General features: G+C 40.0%; 1 protein-coding gene across 2 annotated transcripts in view; it reads left to right on the top strand.

Annotated features, from left to right (window-relative positions):
- The window catches only part of LOC126253392 (MICOS complex subunit Mic60), a 61336-nt gene extending 40416 nt beyond the window's left edge, over nucleotides 1-20920 (top strand). For both annotated transcript variants that reach the window (XM_049954692.1, XM_049954691.1), the window contains 4 exons: nucleotides 12482-12710; nucleotides 16318-16476; nucleotides 19489-19780; nucleotides 20354-20920. In XM_049954692.1, coding sequence (XP_049810649.1) covers nucleotides 12482-12710; nucleotides 16318-16476; nucleotides 19489-19780; nucleotides 20354-20531 — 858 coding nt within the window. In that variant the 3' untranslated portion in view covers nucleotides 20532-20920. The remainder of the gene's footprint in view (nucleotides 1-12481; nucleotides 12711-16317; nucleotides 16477-19488; nucleotides 19781-20353) is intronic.
- The last annotated feature ends 263 nt before the right edge of the window (nucleotides 20921-21183 follow it).

The following is a 21183-nucleotide window of genomic DNA, read 5'->3' as shown; positions in this document are numbered from 1 at the left end:
AATCCGAAGTCTTCTTTCCAAAATGTCCTGTCAGTGGTAGATTGACTAGAGCAGATTCTTTCGGATCTGCTATTGTTCATGTCTTCAGCTTCGTCTTCATCTTCATTAGCTATATCTAATTCCATTTCTTTACTAACATGGTAAACTGGATCTGTACAGATATCATCATCATCATCATCATCATCATCATCATAAGAGAGCTCCAGTTCACTATCATCTCCATCAAATAATTCATTTACAAAATCTTCAAATGCCTTTGAATATGAAAAAAAATGTGAAATTTGGCCTAAAAATTGTTAAATTATTCACCTGTAGATTAGAATTTCCTGAAACATAATTAATATTAATCTAATATTCACCACAGAACATAAAATGAACAATTAAAATATTATTTTTGAAAAAAAAAAAGAAAAAAAAGAAACCTATTTTGTTGACAAATCATGTTATACATTACACGAAGTCCTGATGTCCCCTACAGAGTACACTCGAATTTCAATACATTTTTCAAAGACAGTTTTAAAATAATTAAAATTGTACATTCAAATAATTATTCTCCGACCATTCAGTTGCATTATCCCATATAAATTATATTGATTAAAATAGAATAAAGTGATAATAAAATACTTACAAAGAGCCTCTCTTCTGAAAACGTGCTTTCTTCTGTCAGCCATTTTCTATTCTGGCTTACAACAATGTGATTAAACACAGTGGTGATGAACTGCTGTTGCATGAGGTGCCGCCATCTCTGAACTTCCTTCAAAAACACTTTTCAGTGTTGCCAAGATGATAAAAGCTCAGGGGAAAAAATATATAATAATGCTATGTGTTATGTCCCCCATAGGGAACACCAGGACTGAGGAGGGTAGAGTGGTGCTGCCTGGACAACAGTTGATTCCATTTGAAGCACAAAAGGATGTAAATTGAGGCCCACTGGTCTCTGACGATTGTTACAAGAAAACCTTCAGTTGAAACATTTCTGTCAAAGCTTGGATTGCATGCATTGAGGACATACACAAGGAAAACCAAATCTGGCGTTGACAGTGATGAACCGCAACCTGCGAAATCCAAATGTAACTGCCTCTGACTATGGGAAATAGCAACATACTGGGGCCACTCGCTTGCTATGGCAGAATGTGCAGGCTGCCACCATGGTGGCAATGTTGCTGTCAGTCCCTTTCCAACACACATGTTGACGAGCCATGTATTTCACTAGCATGCCGTTCCAATGGCCACAGTGAAGCAGATTTGGGTACAGTGCTGGAGGGAATTATGATCAGAGTCCGGCCATTTTCACACTGGAGCAGCAGGATGCCATTGTGGTCAGAGAATTCGTGAATGCGATGCCAATAACTCTGAACTTGCAGGTTTGAGCACCATCTGGCGATTTGATGGCCATCCTCACTGGACCAGGAGGAGGAACTCTCCACTGCTTTGTCATCGATAGGGAGTGGGATGACGGCTTCTTCGTCATTGGTGTCCAGGCAGTAGCGTACTTCAAGATTAGAGTCAAAAGAGGAGTCTTGGCCTACCGGCAATCTTGAAAGTAAGTCAGCATTGGCATTGTGAGATGTAGAACAGCACTGGATATTGCAGGAATAACTGGTGAGAAACAAAGTCCATCACAGAATGTGGTGAGCTGATTTTGTGGGGATGTTGACATCAGGTCGGAATAAGGGCAGTAATTGCTGCTGTCGAGAGGGTAAAAAGGTACCCATACACATAGTTGTGGAATATTTTTAAAGCGAAGACTATGGCCAGAGCCTTCTTTACAGTCTGTCCGTAGTTGCGTTGGGCCCTTATCAACTCCTTGCAAGACGAAAGTGACAGGCTGTTCCACACTGCCTACGATGTGAGAGAGGACAGCTTGTAATCCGTAATCGGAAGTGTCTGCTGCGATAGCCACAGGGCTGGAGGGATCGTAAGTCATGAGACATGTGGGCCAAAGCAGTGCCTGTTTAAGGTCCCTGAAGGGGCGGTTGCATGTCGTGTTCTGATTCCATGCCGCATTTTTATGAGAGACAGTACAGTGGTTCTGCAGTTGTGACAGCATGGAGGTGAACTTACAATAATAATTCAGTTGGCCCACTGTAATATGCACTGAAGTTGCTTCACATTTGTCGGAGGTGGTAAGTTCTGCATAGCCTGGAGATATTGTGGCTTTGGTCAGATAGCAGTGCCACTGAGAATATTCCCCAAATATTCGACTTGAGGAACGGAAAACTGGCACATCTCAAAGGTACAGTGTAGATTTGCTCCCAGTAGGACAGAAAAAAGAGCACTCAGGTTATCTGCTGGATGCTGGGCAGGCTGACGTGCAATGATGATATCATCTGGCTAATTGGCTGCATCCAGCACTTCCCATGTGACGTGTTCCAAATGCTTCTGAAATATCGTTGAGATGTTCACAGTGCCAAAGGGTACGCGATTGTAGTGGAAGAGACTGAAGGGCATGTTTTGCAGCGGAATAGACCGAAGGGCATGTTGATCGCCAGCAAGTCTCACGATGCCACATCCAATGGAAGCTGTATGCATGCACCCTTGAGATCAATTTTTGCAAATATTTTGCCTGCTGCCAGCCCAGTAAGGATCTCGTCCACCCTTGGGATAGCGTAAGATTCAACAGTGGACTGTGGGTTAATGGTGTTCTTGAAGTCACCACATATATGGAGGGAGCCGTCCTGTTTATCAACCAGCACAATGGCTATTTCCCACTGACTGTCGGCAGCTCCACTCATAACTTAACCTACGGTGCAAGTGGGACCTAAAAAAAAAAAAAGAAAAAAAAAGGCAGGGTGATCAGCAGGAGGGTGATGTGGGATTCAAATCCCACAATGCCTGTAGCAGAAAACTCAAAAACCAAACAATACTTCTAGTGAAGAGAGTAGAAGTAAGAATTATCCATGCCGGGCTGGATGCTATTGGTTGCATGATGCATGTCTAGTACCAGAAGTGTCAGAGGTCAAGTCCCACTGAGTCTGTCATCACAGGCTTGTTCATGACAAGGAGGCACATCCTCTGTGTTGTGACACCATTTTGGCTGAGGGCTGTGAATTGTCCTGTGACCACCACTATGTTGTGGCTGTAACTGCAAAGGCACTAGTCAAATGTTTGGAGGAGATGGAAGCCCAATTCCCAGTAGAAGTTCCACACAATGATAGTTGAGGTTCAACAGGTGTCCACCTGAAAGTTGGCTGGGTGACTACTGGCGAACACCTGCAGGGATGCTTGTTGATCCCAGATGTGTAGTACCATGTGGACATTGAGGACCTCTGGGTCTGCCACATCAGGTTGCTCGACTGGAAGGGGGTACACTTGAGTATAATCCACGTGTGTCTTGGAGGGAGCATGGCAGACCTCTGTTTTGCCACACGAAGCACATTTGGCACACTGAAACTGGCACTGTTGTGTAGGATGCACGGTGAAAGAGTGAATGCAAGAGGGCAACTACTGAGGGCTGTAGGCTGAGAATGCTGGTTTACTGTGAGGGGAAAACTCTGCAGAGTGGGGGAGCTACTGGGTTGGTGGGTGGGCAGCAATGTAGACATGAGACGGATTGCAGGGATGCTGATGCATGAAGGGACTGCTTGAATACTCAAATGATCAAAAGACAATAATCAAATATGGGTCTTTCAACTTCAGTAAGTCCATTCAAAGTCCCTCATCTAGGGCATGCACCAAGATCTTGTCTTGAATGGAAGACACAGCATACAACTGTTGACAGATATCATTTGTGCACTGTAAATGGCTATCCCGAGAGAGACCTTTGAACGTCATGATCCACTACCGATATAGTAGCCCCTGTTGCTTACGCCGTGCTGCTGCAACGTGCCCCTGAGAGTCAAAATATTTTTGCAAGCAAAATTTCAATTCCTCATGTGGCAGGGCATGCAGATCATGTTCAGGGTTAACTGGTGAACAAGGTGATAGACCGCTGGTCTGATGTAGATGAGGAGGAAGGCCTGACAATGGGCATTGCCAGAAATATCTTAAGCCAGAAAATGCTGCCCGTGTCAGGCCATATAATTTGCACTAGGTTCCAGTTTCCTGTCAAAGGCTGAAAATAGCGGAGGAACTCCACAGAGGCCTTTAGCTGCAGAGTCCATTCGAAAAAAGTGTTGTGATCCATCAGCGGATGCTGTGGTAATGTCCACCATTGTGTTTACCAGCCACTGTATGAGATGTGAATATCTCACAGGAAGAGCAGCATCTGTTGCATCACATTGAGGGGTTCAGGAACCAGGTGTTCGGCCATAGGGAAGCAAGATGATCAGACCTACCTGTTGAACTGGTGGGAGCAAAGAACAAAAGAAAGCACAAGTGACCTCCTGGATCCAAAGAAAACTGTGTCGCCAACTGTTATATCTCATGTAGTGAAGTGATCGAGAAACAAGGCATTCCAAAGCAACAGAAGGAAGGTTTATTAAACACAACAGAATTTTAGCTAAACAAAAAACTACTTCCTATAAAACTTAATAGCTTACTTTCACAGACTTCTATCAATCATTTGCCTGAAAAACAACAAAGTTAATTAAGATGAAGGGATGTAAAAACTAGTGTAACAAAGTTTCCCAGTGGAAGGAAGGAGCATATTCGGTGGCAGCAGCTACTGGAAGTTACTTCTTGGAAATGACATTGGAGAGGTCCAAAATTCTGCAGCAGTGTATCCAACCAGGCTCCGATTGAAGGGCCAGTATTAGCCAGCACATGAGTAGCCCAGAGCGGCGGTGGAAAACTGCCCAAGAGTGGAGCTTCGTCTCTATGAGTAACCAGTGCAAGGAGTTATACTTCTGGATCTATTTCCGCACACATGGCTCGGTGGAGGGAAATAGATCCCCAGCGAGGAGGACCTCTAGTTGTGCTTACTTCACCATTTATTGGTTGCAATATGACACTCGCCAGCAGCCGAAGTACTGGGAGGTGACACCTTGGAGGTACACAGGTACATGATGCTTTTCCATCTGCACGGTTGCCAGTCCTTCAGGCATACTGGGTGGAATATGATAGTACATGTTTTGCTTGTATTTTAGTGATAATCGGGGATATTATCCAAAATGTAGTGGCAGTGCCATTCGTGTTTGTGCGCCTGCCAGCTACTTGATGCTCCTTCCATTACTTGTTTTCCACCCAGACATCCCAATATCATATTACTCTACCAGTCAATCATGTGACCCATCTTTACACACTAACCACCTGTCTGTGATACATAAGAGTGGACTGATAGTGGAAGATGCAAAAGTTCAAGCACAGCTGAAGATCAATTGAATTCATTTCTGTGGCTGTCATATAAATAGTTTATTAATGCTGATACTGTGTATGGAACAACTGGAGTGCATTATTTTCTTCATGACACTTTTATCGCATTCATTTCGGATGTTGTTGGTGGTGAGCTTTGCTTGTCTGTTTCTTGCTTACAGTGGATATATGATACCTCTATGGACATTTCACAATCATTTTCAACTATGCCACTGGCATTGTAAATAAAAAATTAAAAATAATTATGAGTTTTCTGTCTTTTTGGGTGTGCATAGTGTGATGATTCAACACTTATGCTTTTCAGTGAGTAGTTTCTTTTACCCCTAAAGTGTTAGAGGTAAAAATTTGTGTGAAATGGGCAAGCAGACAACAACACATCTCCTCCTAATTGAGAAATGGAAAGTAGAACACCATTACTGAGTTTCAAGTGAATAAAATGCAATATGTATCGTAATACACTATTATTAATACTATAGCTGTAGTCGCAAGCAATGGCAGTAGAGTTTAGGCTTGTTCTGAGCCGGTACATTACACATTCACAAACAGCCAGTTCAGTAGTGTTCTGAGTGCTCTACTGTGAATGAATGTTGTAGCAAATGCGAACATTAAAAGTGATTGTAGCGAGTTATTTAGTGAATTTTTACTCCATTTGTTGTGAGTTGTCATTACTGGTGGTAGTGACAGATTTTGCATAAACAAACGAGAGACATAATTTGCAGGATACACAGTTTCTTTATGCGCAAAGTGTGTGTATGCACATACCACAACTGTCATGTGGTAATAGCAACAAAGCAGTCCCTGTCCAAGCCTCGACCTACCCGAACTGTCATTGTTCGTAAATCAGACTATAATAAAGTGCGTGCTAGCTGAATGCTTATAAACACAATGCTTATAAACACAATGACTGATATTTGGTGTGATTCATCCATGTTTTTGTGGTGATTTTTAATGTGGCCCTTAGATATAGGAAATTTTCTGAAAGATAAAATTTTGCTACTCCCACCACATAATCCAGTTCCAATCAACAAGAAAATAGTCTGCACTAACTTTGTGCTTAATAGGACAACTTCTAGGTGGCCTTAAAATTATATGTATCTATTATTTTTGTTTCTCACCATGTAGCAGAGATGCCGAGTCAACAAAAAGACTTTGACAATTAAAGCTTTCAGCCATTGGCCTTCGTCAACAATACAGACACATATGCACGCACACCCACTCACGCTAACGCAACTCACATACACGACTGCGGTCTCGGGCAACTGAAATCACACTGCGAGCACCACCAGTGTATGATGGGAATGGCGACTGGGTGGGGATAAGGAGGCTTCTGGGGCGGAGAGGGGGAGGGATATTATGTTCGGGGTGGCGGACAGTGAAGTGCTGCAGGTTAGTTAGAAGTTGGGGGAGAAATGGGGAGGGGGGGGGGGAAGTAGCGGAAAAGGAGAGAAATAAAGAGACTTGTTGTGGTGGTGGAATGACGGCTGTTTAGTGCTGGAATGGGAACAGGGAAGGGGCTGGATGGGTGAGGACAGTGACTAACGGAGGTTGTTACATTCAATCCTGGATTTTCCATTGTTTGCTTATTATTTTTGTTTGATGGTGATTTATTTTTCTCTATCTCCACCCATTCATTTGTTACTCTAAGAGAAATTTATGGGTACCTCGAGGGTGCTGTAGCACTTGTTAAATAATATTCTGAATTGAAATTTGAAAATAATCTTTCTAAATTTTTCACATTTTCCAAGAAATTTTAGAAAATATTCTGTTTTCATTAAAAATGCGCACAATTTATATAACAGAAACATGTTTTTATTTTCAAGTTCTACTGAACCAAAATATCACGATTGAAGAGACATCGAATGTTATTTTTTTCCTAAGAAAGAATATCGTATGTCAGCAGTTGGGTATTTTTTAGGTTCTTGAGTTTCATCTTTTGTGAGGATGTTCTTGTAATTATGGACCTTTCTGCACACGACAGTCTTATGAACGTTTTCAATTCCACTTTTGTAACTAAGATCAGTCTTTAGTGTTTAGGAATCATTGTTGATGAAGTCAGTGGCGATTGATAGTCTCCTGAAGAGAGCTTTTGTACCAAGAATTACAATAGACGAGAATTCAGTGTTTTGAAGAAATAAAAATGACTTTCACTATTGGATCATCATCAAGTAAGGATAGAGAAACAGATTCAGGAATTGGAATAGAGAAATAGATTCAGGAACTGTGTACCAGAGTGTTGGAAAATCTTTTTGCAGCAGCTGTACTGATTTCAAGATAAATTACCAGCTAATGCATAAATAGGAAATCATATTAAGATACTTTAATTACTTGTAATGGCCTAAGTCAGACTCGTGTACACTATAGCCAAAATATTCTTGGTGATTTTAGTTGTATGGGCTTCTGGTCAAGGCCCAAGGCTCATTTCTCTTCCTTGGACCACCACCCAATGCCCAAAAGTTTTAAAGGACACAAATGCCTATCATAAAAGCTGGCATTGCAAGAATATTCTTATTAAAAAGTTCTTTCCACAAGGTAAAAAAGAGGCATATCTTGAATATGAAAACTGTCTGTATCATCCACGTCCGTTACTGTCCCTGGTACATGAAACAGTATCCTGGTATATGAAACAATGCCCTGTTCTTTGGAAAGTGGCCAGTTAACTACAAAAGCAAGAATTCTTGTTGATTTTCCTCAAGGTTTCTCAATTTTTTTGGAAAAGTGTCATGTTTGAACTATCTAACTATACCATCTGATGATAAGCTTCGAAGTTTCAAATTTTGCAGGCAGCTAAAGATTGCTATTTGCTGGTAATCTGACCAGAAGAAGCTGATGTATGCCACTGAGAGTATATATCATCAGATGGTAATGTAGAATTGAAACTGATTTTTTTAATGTAATTTAATTATGTTCTGGGATTGAATTTAACTGTTGCCTAGGGTATGTTCCTCATTATTGATAACCCAACTGCAGATTCCTTTTAACTTTTTTGTGTTTATTGCTTTGAATAAATACTGAAGTTTGATGACAGTCTTCAGTTAAAAGTTCTGTAATCCTCCCTGAATTACACAGTTCTGAACACATTTTAACATTTTGCACCAAACTAAGTAATGCTGAATTCTCTATCAGAGACTCCCCAAAAACAGCTATCCCAAGCGGATTACAGTAACTGCTGCATGGTCTCTGCCACACAACCATATGTATTAACAGTCAGAATTTTACAAAGCATTATTATGTCAATTTCATCTAACAAGTTACAGTTGAAAATTAGTGTTTTGTGAAAAGTTTGCTACAACATAATATTTTACAAAACTAAAGCAAATTTTGATATGAGGTTGGTTGGATTGCATTTTAACATGAAAATTAATGAATTAACATTGTCAATCAATCATATTACAAAATTTCTTAATTACATTATAATTACAATATCATTTATGTTAATAACATTTGCTTGATGTCTGCGTGCATTGTAGAAAATTATACATTCAGCACTTTTAAGATAAAGAAATAATAATACAGAGTACTTGATTCCTGGGATGGATGGTAAAGAAAACGTTCTGGAATGTTCTGTGGAAGTGAAACTACATCAAAAGGAATGATGTGAAAGTCAGCATTATGTCTGCATGATTCTAAAACAGATAAGTTCATAGACAAATGGAAATAGATGTGAACGAAGTAGCAGTCGCCTGTAGCATGTGTGTACACTATGTGACTGATGAATCATGTTGATCATAAGTCCTGGTACTGGTAACTGTATAAAGTTGTTTCTTGTCTACTATATCACAATGAGCAAATTGAAACAGCTTTGCAAGAATGTGATGAAGGCAGGAGAGGCACAAGAGATCACAGTAAAACTTTTTTTCTCTATGTTTGTACAGACACCATATAGTCAACCTGTATGGCTTGCTGTTGTATCAGTACAAAATACTTGTATTGTGTCCATTATATGCTGCTTTTTATTGTCCACCCAAGATCCATCAAAATGAACCGTGTTTCTATTCTGACACTGGAAAGTTCTGATCTCTTCTCAAGTGACAATATTTGAGAACTCAATCAAAATTATCCTGTTACTTGGACATCTCTCCCACTTGAATCCCACTGCATGATAAAGTCTCCTTAGTATGTTATCACCCCAGAGAAATTGAATTCTTCTCCTGACTGTTATGTGGAGCTTTTTGGCACTATAGGCATTTTTCTTCACTAAGCTGTAATGCAGCATAATGTCTCTGTCCTGTACTGTCTGGATTACCACTTGAAACTTTTACATTCTTCAGATCTTGGGACACTTTTACCAGAAGTACTAAGAGAAGATTCACCAACAGAAATTCCCTTTTCCAAATTTGTGTAAAAGAGTTCTCTCAGAAATACCAGCATAATTGGCAGCACACGGACAACAATGTTTCAGTAGATATTTAAAATTTTTTTGTCTTAGCATCCTCTGTGAATCACTGTCCCACCTTGTGTCCTGAAGACACAGAGGAGGTAGAAGAAATAAAGCTACAGACTTCTGATTTCCAGTTACTGAATTAAACTCTGTGCTCTGTAAATGAGAAACAAAACAGCAGAATAACATAGATGTGCGCTAATGAAAGAAACTCAATGAGTGTGAATGGGAATGGTCAAACAGTTGTCGAACATAAGCCGTGTTGGATGTGCTGGAGATAAATATTGATTGACAGCAGTTTTGACAATACGACAGATGTTTATATTAATGTCTCGCTGTGGATGTTTAGTGAAAGAGTTTTGCTACAATTTATCTCATTGTATCGGGAGTTTTCACAACTGTTAAAACTACAACCAAGGATAAAAACAAAATAGCACTTGCAGTTATCAAAATGGTAAAGTTGTTGTCTTTCTGAGCCATATGTTACGCAGGAACAGGTTAAGAAGAAAATTGATATTCTGCACACAAATAAACAAGTGGGAGTATGATAAAATTAAAAATCTCTGATTCTTTCAAAGACAGGGTATGATATATGTTACTATGTTATTGTACTTTAATGTACTGTCATAGAGGACCAAGTAGAAGAGAATAAATTTTCACATACTTGTTTTCTTTTTCAACACGAGGGCAAAGGAACTTGGTTATCAAAAGTTTCCGAGTCCGTTCAGAGAAAGTTAATACAGTCATCTGGTTCTGATTGTAATATTTCCTTTAGCAGATTTCATGGGTATATTTATCTCTCAATTCCAACTGTTCCCTGGACCACTGCCATGTTTTCTTTTTCGTCTTTATTCACAGTCCTAAAGTCAATGCAAGAAATGCTTTGTCTACATTGGTATCTACTCTCACTATCATGAAAATACTTTACAGCATGAACAGTTTCAGCCACAGTAGTGAAGTCAGATTGACAAACTTTGTTGTTATGTTTACTGATTTGTCAGACAAATCCATGGATAGAAATGATCAAATTTGACAAACAAGTTTGTTTTATCATTTGTAGGTGTCATAACACTGCCAGGCTGGGAACTGTAGTATTCCCATAGTATTTCAAAGTTGAGATTTACTTGAACCTTAATACTCAGCGTTATTGTTTGTCTTCAGCTAAATGTACCGGCACTTCTTGCATACATTTCCCATGTATTCTTCAAAACTATTACATTAGTCTCCCCAAATACTTTGGTCTTTGTGTCAAGGTCGGAAATGCAACTTACAAATTCAGAATTCAACAATATTATGGAAAGGTAAGTTGCTACTCACCTTATAGCGGAGATGCTGAGTCACAGATAGGCACAACAAAAAGACTGCCACAAATAAAGCTTCTGACCAGTAAGGTCTTCATCAAAAATAGATCACACACACACACACACACACACACACACACACACACACACAACTTGCAAGACTGCAGTCTCGAGCAACTGGTGCATGATGGGAGTGGTGACTGGCTAGGGGTAAGGAGGAGGCTGTGGCGAGGAGGGGGAGGGATAGTAGGGTAGGGGTTGCAGATGACTCCCATCTGCACAATTCAGAAAGCTGGTGGCCCCTCACCACCAGCTTTTATGAACTGCACTGATGGGAGTTACCCTTACAACACATTCTCCACTCTCGTAATTATGCCAGCCTCAACCTATGGTTACATTCCTTTCCACATCCTCCACCCAACAGTTTCCACCCCCTCTGTCCAATCATCTCCTCACCATTCTCATCTCCCACCCTGTTTATTTGCTGCCCTTTGCCAATGCATCCGCCCGTCTCTCACCGCTCCTCTCTCCCCCCCCCCCCTTCCCCTCACTTCCTTGCCCCACAACCTCCTAACGTTGTGCCTGTTGGCATTATAGTCCCTTGATACTTCACCAGACAGAGTTCGTCTCTCTCCCCACCCATACACTACTGTGTCTTCCATTTTTGCGCACCCTCCAGATTGCTGCTTGCATTCCACGATAGTTACATTCCAACTCGAAATGCTGGAGTTGGCAGTCTTCTGAGCATGAGATGTGCCTGCTTGTGTGTGTGAATGGTGTTTATCTCTCTTGTACTGATGAAGGCTCTGGCCAAAATCTTTATGTAAGTGTCTTTTAATTGTGCCTGTCTGCAACTTAACACATGTTCTTTATGGTAAGTAGCAATCTTCATTTTCCTTAATTGTCAATAAGAAAGTGTACATCACAGAACTTTCACAGTGCTTAAACACACCATGGACATGTCAGTATTGAACTGCTGTGGCACTTGAGCACACTTAGGGCACAGCAAATTTTGGCCACTGTGACAGCCTGCACAATTCAGATGGTTATTAATAATCTAAAGTTATGATTTCATCATACTCAAATACTGAGAAATGGTGGTGATTTACGTATGCAGGAAAATTCCAAAACTGAAAGTTTCAGATCCGAGTGAGAAAAGTATTATATGTATTTTCTGAGAAAACTACTAGTGGTATTTTGTAAATTCTTCTTAGAATAAGGAAAGATAAATTAAATTGTTGTTGCCTTTCCTTGATAATGTTCTGCTATGTATGTTTGTTTATTTACTGTTGTGTAAGCTTCCTGAAAAAGAAAGGATTCCTTTCTTTCCTTATTTTGCAGATTTTGTGTTTCTACTTTGTTCTTACTTTTTGCAAAGTTTCCATTTTCTCATTCATAATCAGTAAATGATTTATACAGTTTCAAATTTTATCAATGGGAGTAAATTTGTTTTATAGCTGCAGTAGAGATAGATGCCCATAACACATTTTCCCTTATGTCTCTCTATTTGCAAGTTGCTGCAGTTGTGACCAGATACTGTCTGTTGCAGTCTCTCGGTCTGAAAGCAGAGGCAGAGCGCGAACTCCGCATGCAACTGAAGCGACAGGCGGAGGCCCACAGTGACCACCTGCATGATGCCTTGGCGCTGCGGGAAGTGGAACTGTCCCGTAAATACCAGCGCACAGCAGATGAGAGGATCGCAGAAGAACAGGCCAAGTACAAACTGCAGATTGCCTCGATGATGGGACGACTAAAAGGCCTTGAGACAGCTCTCAGAGGTGGGTTATATTGCCTGTCATTGTAAGAAGGGTGTAATTCAGGAATTAACGGTCCTTTGGCATTCATAGAGTCAAGGAATATAGATTCATAGAGTCAAGGAATATAGATTCATCATCATCATCATTTAAGACTGATTATGCCTTTCAGTGTTCAGTCTGAAGCATAGTCACCCTTATAAAATTCCTCCATGATCCCCTATTCAGTGCTAACATTGGTGCCTCTTCTGATGTTAAGCCTATTACTTCAAAATCATTCTTAATCGAATCCAGGTACCTTCTCCTTGGTCTGCCCCGACTCCTCCTACCCTCTACTGCTGAACCCATGAGTCTCTTGGCTAACCTTGCTTCTCCCATGCGTGTAACATGACCCCACCATCTAAGCCTGTTCGCCCTGACTGCTACATCTATAGAGTTCATTCCCAGTTTTTCTTTGATTTCCTCATTGTGGACACCCTCCTGCCATTGTTCCCATCTACTAGTACCTGCAATTATCCTAGCTACTTTCATATCCGTAACCTCAACCTTATTGATAAGGTAACCTGAATCCACCCAGCTTTCGCTCCCATACAACAAAGTTGGTCGTAAGATTGAACGGTGCACAGATAACTTAGTCTTGGTACTGACTTCCTTCTTGCAGAAGAGGGTAGATCGTAGCTGAGCGCTCACTGCATTAGCTTTGCTACACCTCGCTTCCAGTTCTTTCACTAAGTTGCCATCCTGTGAGAATATGCATCCTAAGTACTTGAAACCGTCCACCTGTTCTAACTTTGTTCCTCCTATTTGGCACTCAATCCATTTATATCTCTTTCCCACTGACATTACGTTCGTTTTGGAGATGCTAATCTTCATACCATACTCCTTACATTTCTGATCTAGCTCTGAAATATTACTCTGCAAACTTTCAGTCAAATCTGTCATCACAACTGAGTCATCCGCATATGCGAGACTGCTTATTTTGTGTTCACATATCTTAATCTCACCCAGCCAGTCTATTGTTTTCAACATATGATCCATAAATAATATGAACAACAGTGGAGACAGGTTGCAGCCTTGTCTTACCCCTGAAAGTACACTGAACCATGAACTCAATTTACCATCAACTCTAACTGATGCCTGACTATCTATGTAAAGACCTTTAATTGCTTGCAAAAGTTTGCCTCCTATTCCATAATCTCGTAGAAGACAATAACTTCCTCCTAGGAACCCGGTCATATGCCTTTTCTAGATCTATAAAGCATAGATACAATTCCCTGTTCCACTTGTAACACTTCTCCATTATTTGCCGTAAGCTAAAGATCTGGTCCTGACAACTTCTAAGAGGCCTAAACACACACTGATTTTCATCCAATTTGTCCTCAGCTAATACTCGCACTTTCCTTTCAACGATACCTGAGAAGATTTTACCCACAACGCTGATTAAAGAGATACCTCTGTAGTTGTTACAATCTTTGCTGTTTCCATGTTTAAATATTGGTGTGATTACTGCTTTCGTCCAGTCTGATGGAACCTGTCCCGACTCCCACGCCATTTCAGTTATCCTGTGTAGCCATTTAAGACCTGACATTTCACTGTATTTTATGATTTCCGACTTAATTTCATCCACCCCAGCCGCTTTATTGCACTGCAATCTATTGACCATTTTCTCCACTTCCTCAAATGTGATCCTATTTCCATCATCATTCCTATCCCATTCTACCTTGAAATCTGAAACATTACTGATCGTATTTTCACCTACATTGAGCAACTATTCAAAATATTCCCTCCATCTGCCCAGGGCATCAACAGGATTCACCAGCAGTTTTCCTGACCTGTCCAAAATACTTGTCATTTCCTTCTTACCTCCCTTTCGAAGACCGCTAATTACTCTCCAGAATGGTTTTCCAGCAGCTTGACCCAAAGTCTCCAACCTGTTTCCAAAGTCTTCCCAAGATTTCTTCTTGGATGCTGCAATTATCTGTTTGGCTTTGTTTCTTTCTTCAACATAAATTTCTCTGTCTACCTGAGTTCTAGTATGTAGCCATTTTTGATACGCCTTCTTTTTCCTTTTACAGGCTGCCTTGACTGTGTCATTCCACCAAGCTGTTTGCTTCATCCTACCTTTACACACTACTGTTCCAAAGACATTCTTTAGCTACTTCTAGTACTGTGTCCCTGTACCTTGTCCATTCCTTTTCCAATGACTGTAATTGACTACATTCAACTAACTGGTACCTTTCTGAGATCACTGTTATGCCAAATGCTAAAATAATGGACAATGATTAGCCTACATAGAGAAATAATGTAAGCTTCACTTTTCTAACTAACAAGTATTTTTGTTATTAATCTGTATTTTTGTTAGGAATATAGATTAATAACAAAAATACTTGTCAGTTAGAAAAGTGAAGCTTACATTATTTCTCTATGTAGGCTAATCATTGTCCATTATTTTAGCATTTGACATTTTGTTCCATAAGATTTAGGATTCCTGTCTCATAGTCAGCTGTGTCTCGTTCATTAAGCATGTAGCTACAGGCCTTTTACACCTTTGCATTACTGCTGAAACATTTTTCCTGTCAGGAACTCTTACTTTCATGAAAATATAAAAACCAGGACAAGGCAGTAAATTGAGTGATCAAAAATTAACCATCAAAATCGATTCAGCAAGCCTCTGCTTGTAATCGTAGTGATGATGACTATTGGTGTGAAGAAGCAGAATGCCCCGAAAAAGGTATTCTACACTTATGATTTTGGATTGCTAGTCACTGTTGTTTAGGATGCCCCAATATTGATCCGCATTGATCATAGCATTTTTTCACTTGAAATCTGTCAGAGGAAAAGCCTTATGATCACAGAAAACTGTTGCTGTGAATTTCTGTAGTAATAGTTTGCTTTAATTTTCAGTTTTGGGGGTATTACGTGCTGACGCCACTCAAGTAATTAGTATCTAGCATATGTCTTTAGGTAATACACCCATGCCTCATCACCAGTAATGAATGGAACAGTAAATGTATTTGCATCTGTATGAAATAAAATGTCAGTGCTGAAGCCATTACCTATTATGTATCTATTACCCAGTTGTCAAGGAACCCACAATGCACAAATTTGGCTACAGCCTAGATATTTGGACACAAGTTCATCGAACAAAGAACAAGAAATTTTTGGGAGAGGAATGTGTAACATGTCTCAGGGGTGACTGACAGCTGAGTAGTGTTTCGTATTGCACACTTGTTCTAAATTTTTGAACATTGCACAATGTTTTCACTAATTTCTTTTGTTCATTACTGTATCACTGTACTTGTCCTTTAGTTAACACTAAATTTCGGCAGGTTTGCAGCGTCAATATATTAAAAAAAAAAAAAAAAACTGTGGCTTCACAGTCAGCGGAAATTTGTATCAAATTTTTGTATTCTAGCAAGGTAGTGAGAGGTATAGATGTGGCTTATAGGCTGTGAAAAACACACACACACACACACCACACCACCACTCATGTTCATAATCCCACTGTGTGTGTGTGTGTGTGTGTGTGTGTGTGTGTGTTTGATCATAATGATCACTTTTGTGTCCCTAGTTTGACAGTCTGCTTTGTGAGATCTAAGGCAGTAGAACTGACATTAAGGTATGTTCAAAGCACGTGCCGAAGCTGACAAAAAGGCAGCCCAGGCGCAGCTGCTGTGGAGTGCTGCACAATCCCTCCACTCCGCTCTCAAAGCTGGTGTTCCCGGCGAACCTTGGACACGGCAACTCCGCCCTCTGGAGGACGATGTACTTGCTCTCAGGAAAGCGGCAGGTATGCAAAATGTCTGTGACTGCTTATAAAATTGTCTGTGTGTGACCATGAAAATATCAAACCTTAATGAAACGGGAATGGAAATATGTTGGTGGAATTAAATAATTTGAGGAGTGATGTTAAAGGCAAATGTCACGACGCAACCTTAGATCCCACATTCCTCCTGGCCACAATCTTGGCTAGACCCATGTCTCACACCCGCCTCCCATGGAATAATCAGTCACAACCAGTTTATCTTTGTCTTCAGTAGGCTGTGGTCTTGGCTTCTTCTGTGTTAAGGCACAGTTGCTGTAACATAGGCCATGTTCCATATGAACAGTTACAGCAACACATCAGGTGCGTGTTCTGCCTGGCAACCCAGACGAAAACATTATTAGGATCTGTCAAGGATCCTAGGCCTCCAGAAACAGGGAGTCTACCACATACCTTGCCAGTGTGGGAAAATGTATGTACCGTATTTACTCGAATCTAAGCCGCACCTGAAAAATGAGACTTGAAATCAAGGAAAAAAAAAATTCCCGAATCTAAGCCGCACCTGAAATTTGAGACTCGAAATTCAAGGGGAGAGAAAAGTTTTAGGCCGCACCTCCAAATCAAAACAAAGTTGGTCCATTGTAGTATGAGACACAATTTAGGTCGAATGAATGACGATACAGCTACAGTAGTTTGGTTCGAGTCGTAAGCTTAGCAGTTAAGCTTTATCAGGTAGCCATTGCTATGCGTCAGGTGCTCCGTCTGTATTTTATGGGTACCTTTCCTTTTTCACATGCTTCGTCTGGTTTGAATTGATTGCTTATTTTTCTTTGACCTGATAAGTGCCGTTCTCTTTGTTATAGATGTTTACATCACTCTAAGCCGAAAATGCATTACTGTACTGTGTCATACATTGTCGCATTCTGATAACGAGTGTTTACGGCCTGTCTTGCTTTTGTGCATGCTACCGCCACTTACAATTAAAAAAAAGAAAGGAATCACCTCATTAACGAAACAATGGCAAGAGACTGCTATTTGTTGTTACTTACATTGCTGCTTTCTTTGATAATGATCAACAAGAACCAAATAATAGACTGCGTATGATAGAAAACGAGAGTTCAGCAAAAATTTTTCTCCGTTTGAGAATCTTTGCAGACGCCTCTTTAGTAAATTACATTCTGCACAGAAATTAGTCATCTTAGATTTAAAAATCTAGTCAATTGCCATGCTTCATTTCTGACTGTATCACTATTAGGCATAAGAATAATACGAATATAAACATGACATGATATGTATATTCTTCCGCATTTGCTGTTGTCTCACTCTAGTTTCGTAGTTTATTTAGGCAGACAGGATTTAAATGAGATAGCAGCAAACACGAAAGAATGCATGGCAACATTTCTGTATTCGTATTTTTCTTATGGTGGAGAGAATACTGCATGTGATTCACAATTCATAAAAGTTCCTGTTAGCAACCATCTCTTCTCACAGGTAGGAAAAAATTCAGAATGTAGAATTGGCCATATTGACAAACATCCTGAACAGTCTTGCCAGTCGGATTTTCGTAGTACATTGAAATGCTGCCACATTCGAAGATGAACAATACGGAATTTGTATTTACTTCGTTGGATAATGTATGAAAATGCAGTGGCCGAAACTTGGAGCGGAAAAAAAAGCTCGTCTTCCACTTTTTTTTAATTTATTTACTGAGGTTTTGGCACCAGTGTTTATCTTTGTGCCTGCAAAGCATGCCTGTGTAGTGGTACATATATTCGACGGCAGGAGTTAGTTGTGGCGGCACCTACCAACATTTTTCAGAACTTCCGCTTACTTTGCACTCGATTCTAAGCCGCAGGCGGTTTTTTGGATTACAAAAACCGGAAAAAAAGTGCGGCTTAGATTCGAGTAAATACGGTAGGCCAGTCTATCCACCCAATACAGGACAGATGCAATGAGCATAAACAACACACAGACAACATTAATCCAACAAAGTCCACTGAAGCAAAGGACTGCTTCTCCCACGGACATACCATGAATTATGATGATACAAAGTTGTTGCAACAATCCAATACTTTCTGGGGTTTTATTCTGAAAGAAGCTGTAGAGATCACATTGCATGATGGACTAATAAATAGGGACAGTGGGTTTCAATTAAGCAAGATCTGGTCCCAGTGTTGAGCATGACCAGAGTACAGCAGTAGTCAACGTGGAGGTTGACTTGCATCATCATAAATGAAGAAGACGAATTGTTGCCACGCCAGCATAGATATGCATTGAGCACTGGCCGTGGCACTTCTGAAGCCCATGGATCAACACCCAACACTGTGCTTCCCCCACCACTGCACCAGATCCACACCAAGAGGTGCCAATTAGAGGCAGTGGGAGGGAGGGGGAAGAGGGGAGGGTACAAAGGCGGCACCGAGCAGATATTACCCAGTCATCAGTAATGCTTGAAGATGGCAAGAATTTGGTTTGTTGAAATATCGCATCTTTTAGACAACGCCACCTGAGAACCAGTAAAGATTTTCCTACATCAGGAAAACTTTAAACCACACATTGCTATTATTACTATTTGGCTCTTTTGTGTAGTCTGAGAATGATTCATATTTTGTGCAATCTCTCTCCCCCCCCCCCCCCCCCCCCAAATATTGTGCTGCAGCTGAGGATTGAGCTTGCATGGAAATAGTATATAAGCAAAAAGCGCTTGCTGTCACACACTGTTAAGCAAAAACCACTTGCTGTCACACACTATTATCTTTAATTTAAAAAAAAATATTTCTCTCCCCCCTTGATATTTGCCATACTTAGTTCTAGGAACTGGAGATAACACCGAATATCTTTGGTTACCTCTGTTATTACAATTCTCATTTCACACTTTGTTGAATTGTTTGTGCACATTTTTCTTAAATATGATAGAATTTCTTATTAACAACAACAATGTTTATGGATTGTGTGAGTAGACTGCCAGTCTTTTAGATGTAAAAATAATTTAAGTAGAAGATGCTATACTTATGTTCTGAACCAGGCTTGGTTTTGTAGTTGAAGGAGATGAGCTTGTGGAAGCTGTGTTGGCAGCCATTCCGAAGGAAGCCGTCTGTCGAGGTGTCTATCCGGAAGACGCTCTGAGGGAAAGGTTCCTCAAAGTGGAGCGCATCGCTCGGCGCCTGGCACTTCTGCCTGAGAGTGGAGGGTCACTGCCCCTCTACTTCTTTTCCTATCTGCAGAGCCTCTTCCTCATAAATGCAGTGGACCCCATACCCCAAGCAGAATTATCTGATGAACCAGTTAACCTGGCCCATTTGGATACTTTTGATATACTGCAAAGGGCGAGGTATGAAAACTAGGATTAAGATGATGATGATGATGATGTAATATTGTGGAACAAAATTTACATTGAAAATTATTTCTTCAGTTACCAGACAATGTTGCTTTCTACTTCTGTCAAAAATTTATAGCAACTTACTGGTTTTACATGTTGTTTATTATGTAATAGAAAAAGTGCCTTTCCTATTTACACTTGTAACAACTAAATTCTTAGTTCTGTCTGACCATTACTTACTCACATGAAGTAAAACTTGAAGTACTGCTGATAGATGTATGTAAAAGAACAAAAAAAAAAAAAAAAAAAAAACTTTACTAGCTCTAGAAGTGCGTAGTTTCTTTTTCAAACTATCCTCTTTATTCATTGAAAATGGCACTACCAGTTCTGAAAGCTAAGTTAGCTTTTCTCTATTTTTTATATACATGTGTATCAGCAGTATTGGGTACTCTACCTCCTTAAACTAAGTACAGGCTATCCATTCTGTCTCCTTGTAATTTAACTTTTCTCAGGTAAATTTTCCGTTTGCTACAAATGCTTGCTTATATTACTCACAGTCAGATGTAATTATGTGCTTAATTTCAGATATTGGTTGGACAGAGGCAACTTCACACAGACACTGAAATATATGAATTTACTGAAAGGAGCTTCAAGGCAGATTGCCAGTGACTGGATGAATGAAACTAGAATTTTGCTGGAAACTCAGCAAGCTGCTGGAACATTGTTGGCACATGCGGCAGCAGCAGGGCTGATTCATCTGTGAATAGCAAATATGGAGTTGAATGCATGAGTATTGTTAATGTCTAGTGTAATGTCGTGAAATTGTTGCATTTCCTTCTCTGTAAATGCCATTCTGAAATTTTTATGAAGTTTTTTCATATTTTTTGCTGTTTCTGCATATCTCACATTCATTCCACAATTATTAGCCAGCATTTGTGACAGTGCTAGCAACGAAGTTCATATTTTCTTGAACATTTCTGGTTACATATGAATTAACTCCTTCTGTGGGCGAATGTAAATAACTGTCGTCAAGAAAATATCATGTTTTGTACAGTTTGTATGTATGTTTTTCTAGAACATCTTGTAAAACTGTGATTTTGGAGAACAGACTGTAACTATATAATATGTAAATACAGCTAAGATAAAACTCAATACCAACATGACACTCACTTATTAAAGTAAAAATCGCAGGATGCACGTGACAGAGCATTCCAGTAACTACATCTTTGCTTACAAACAAACATGAAGGTGATAGAGAAGCAACATTTCAAAAGTAGTATATAGCCAATCAAATTAGTGACAAGTTTACAGTCACAAAATCAATTTTATTAAATTATGATTGTTCCCATTTTTGAGCGTGCATGGTGTGAGAAAGTTTTATATTTTATTTTTCAGTTAATTTTGTTTGGAAGAGT

Source organism: Schistocerca nitens, chromosome 4 (assembly GCF_023898315.1).
Source record: "Schistocerca nitens isolate TAMUIC-IGC-003100 chromosome 4, iqSchNite1.1, whole genome shotgun sequence".
Taxonomy (NCBI): domain Eukaryota; kingdom Metazoa; phylum Arthropoda; class Insecta; order Orthoptera; family Acrididae; genus Schistocerca; species Schistocerca nitens.
This window is presented reverse-complemented; position numbering and strand designations above follow the sequence as displayed.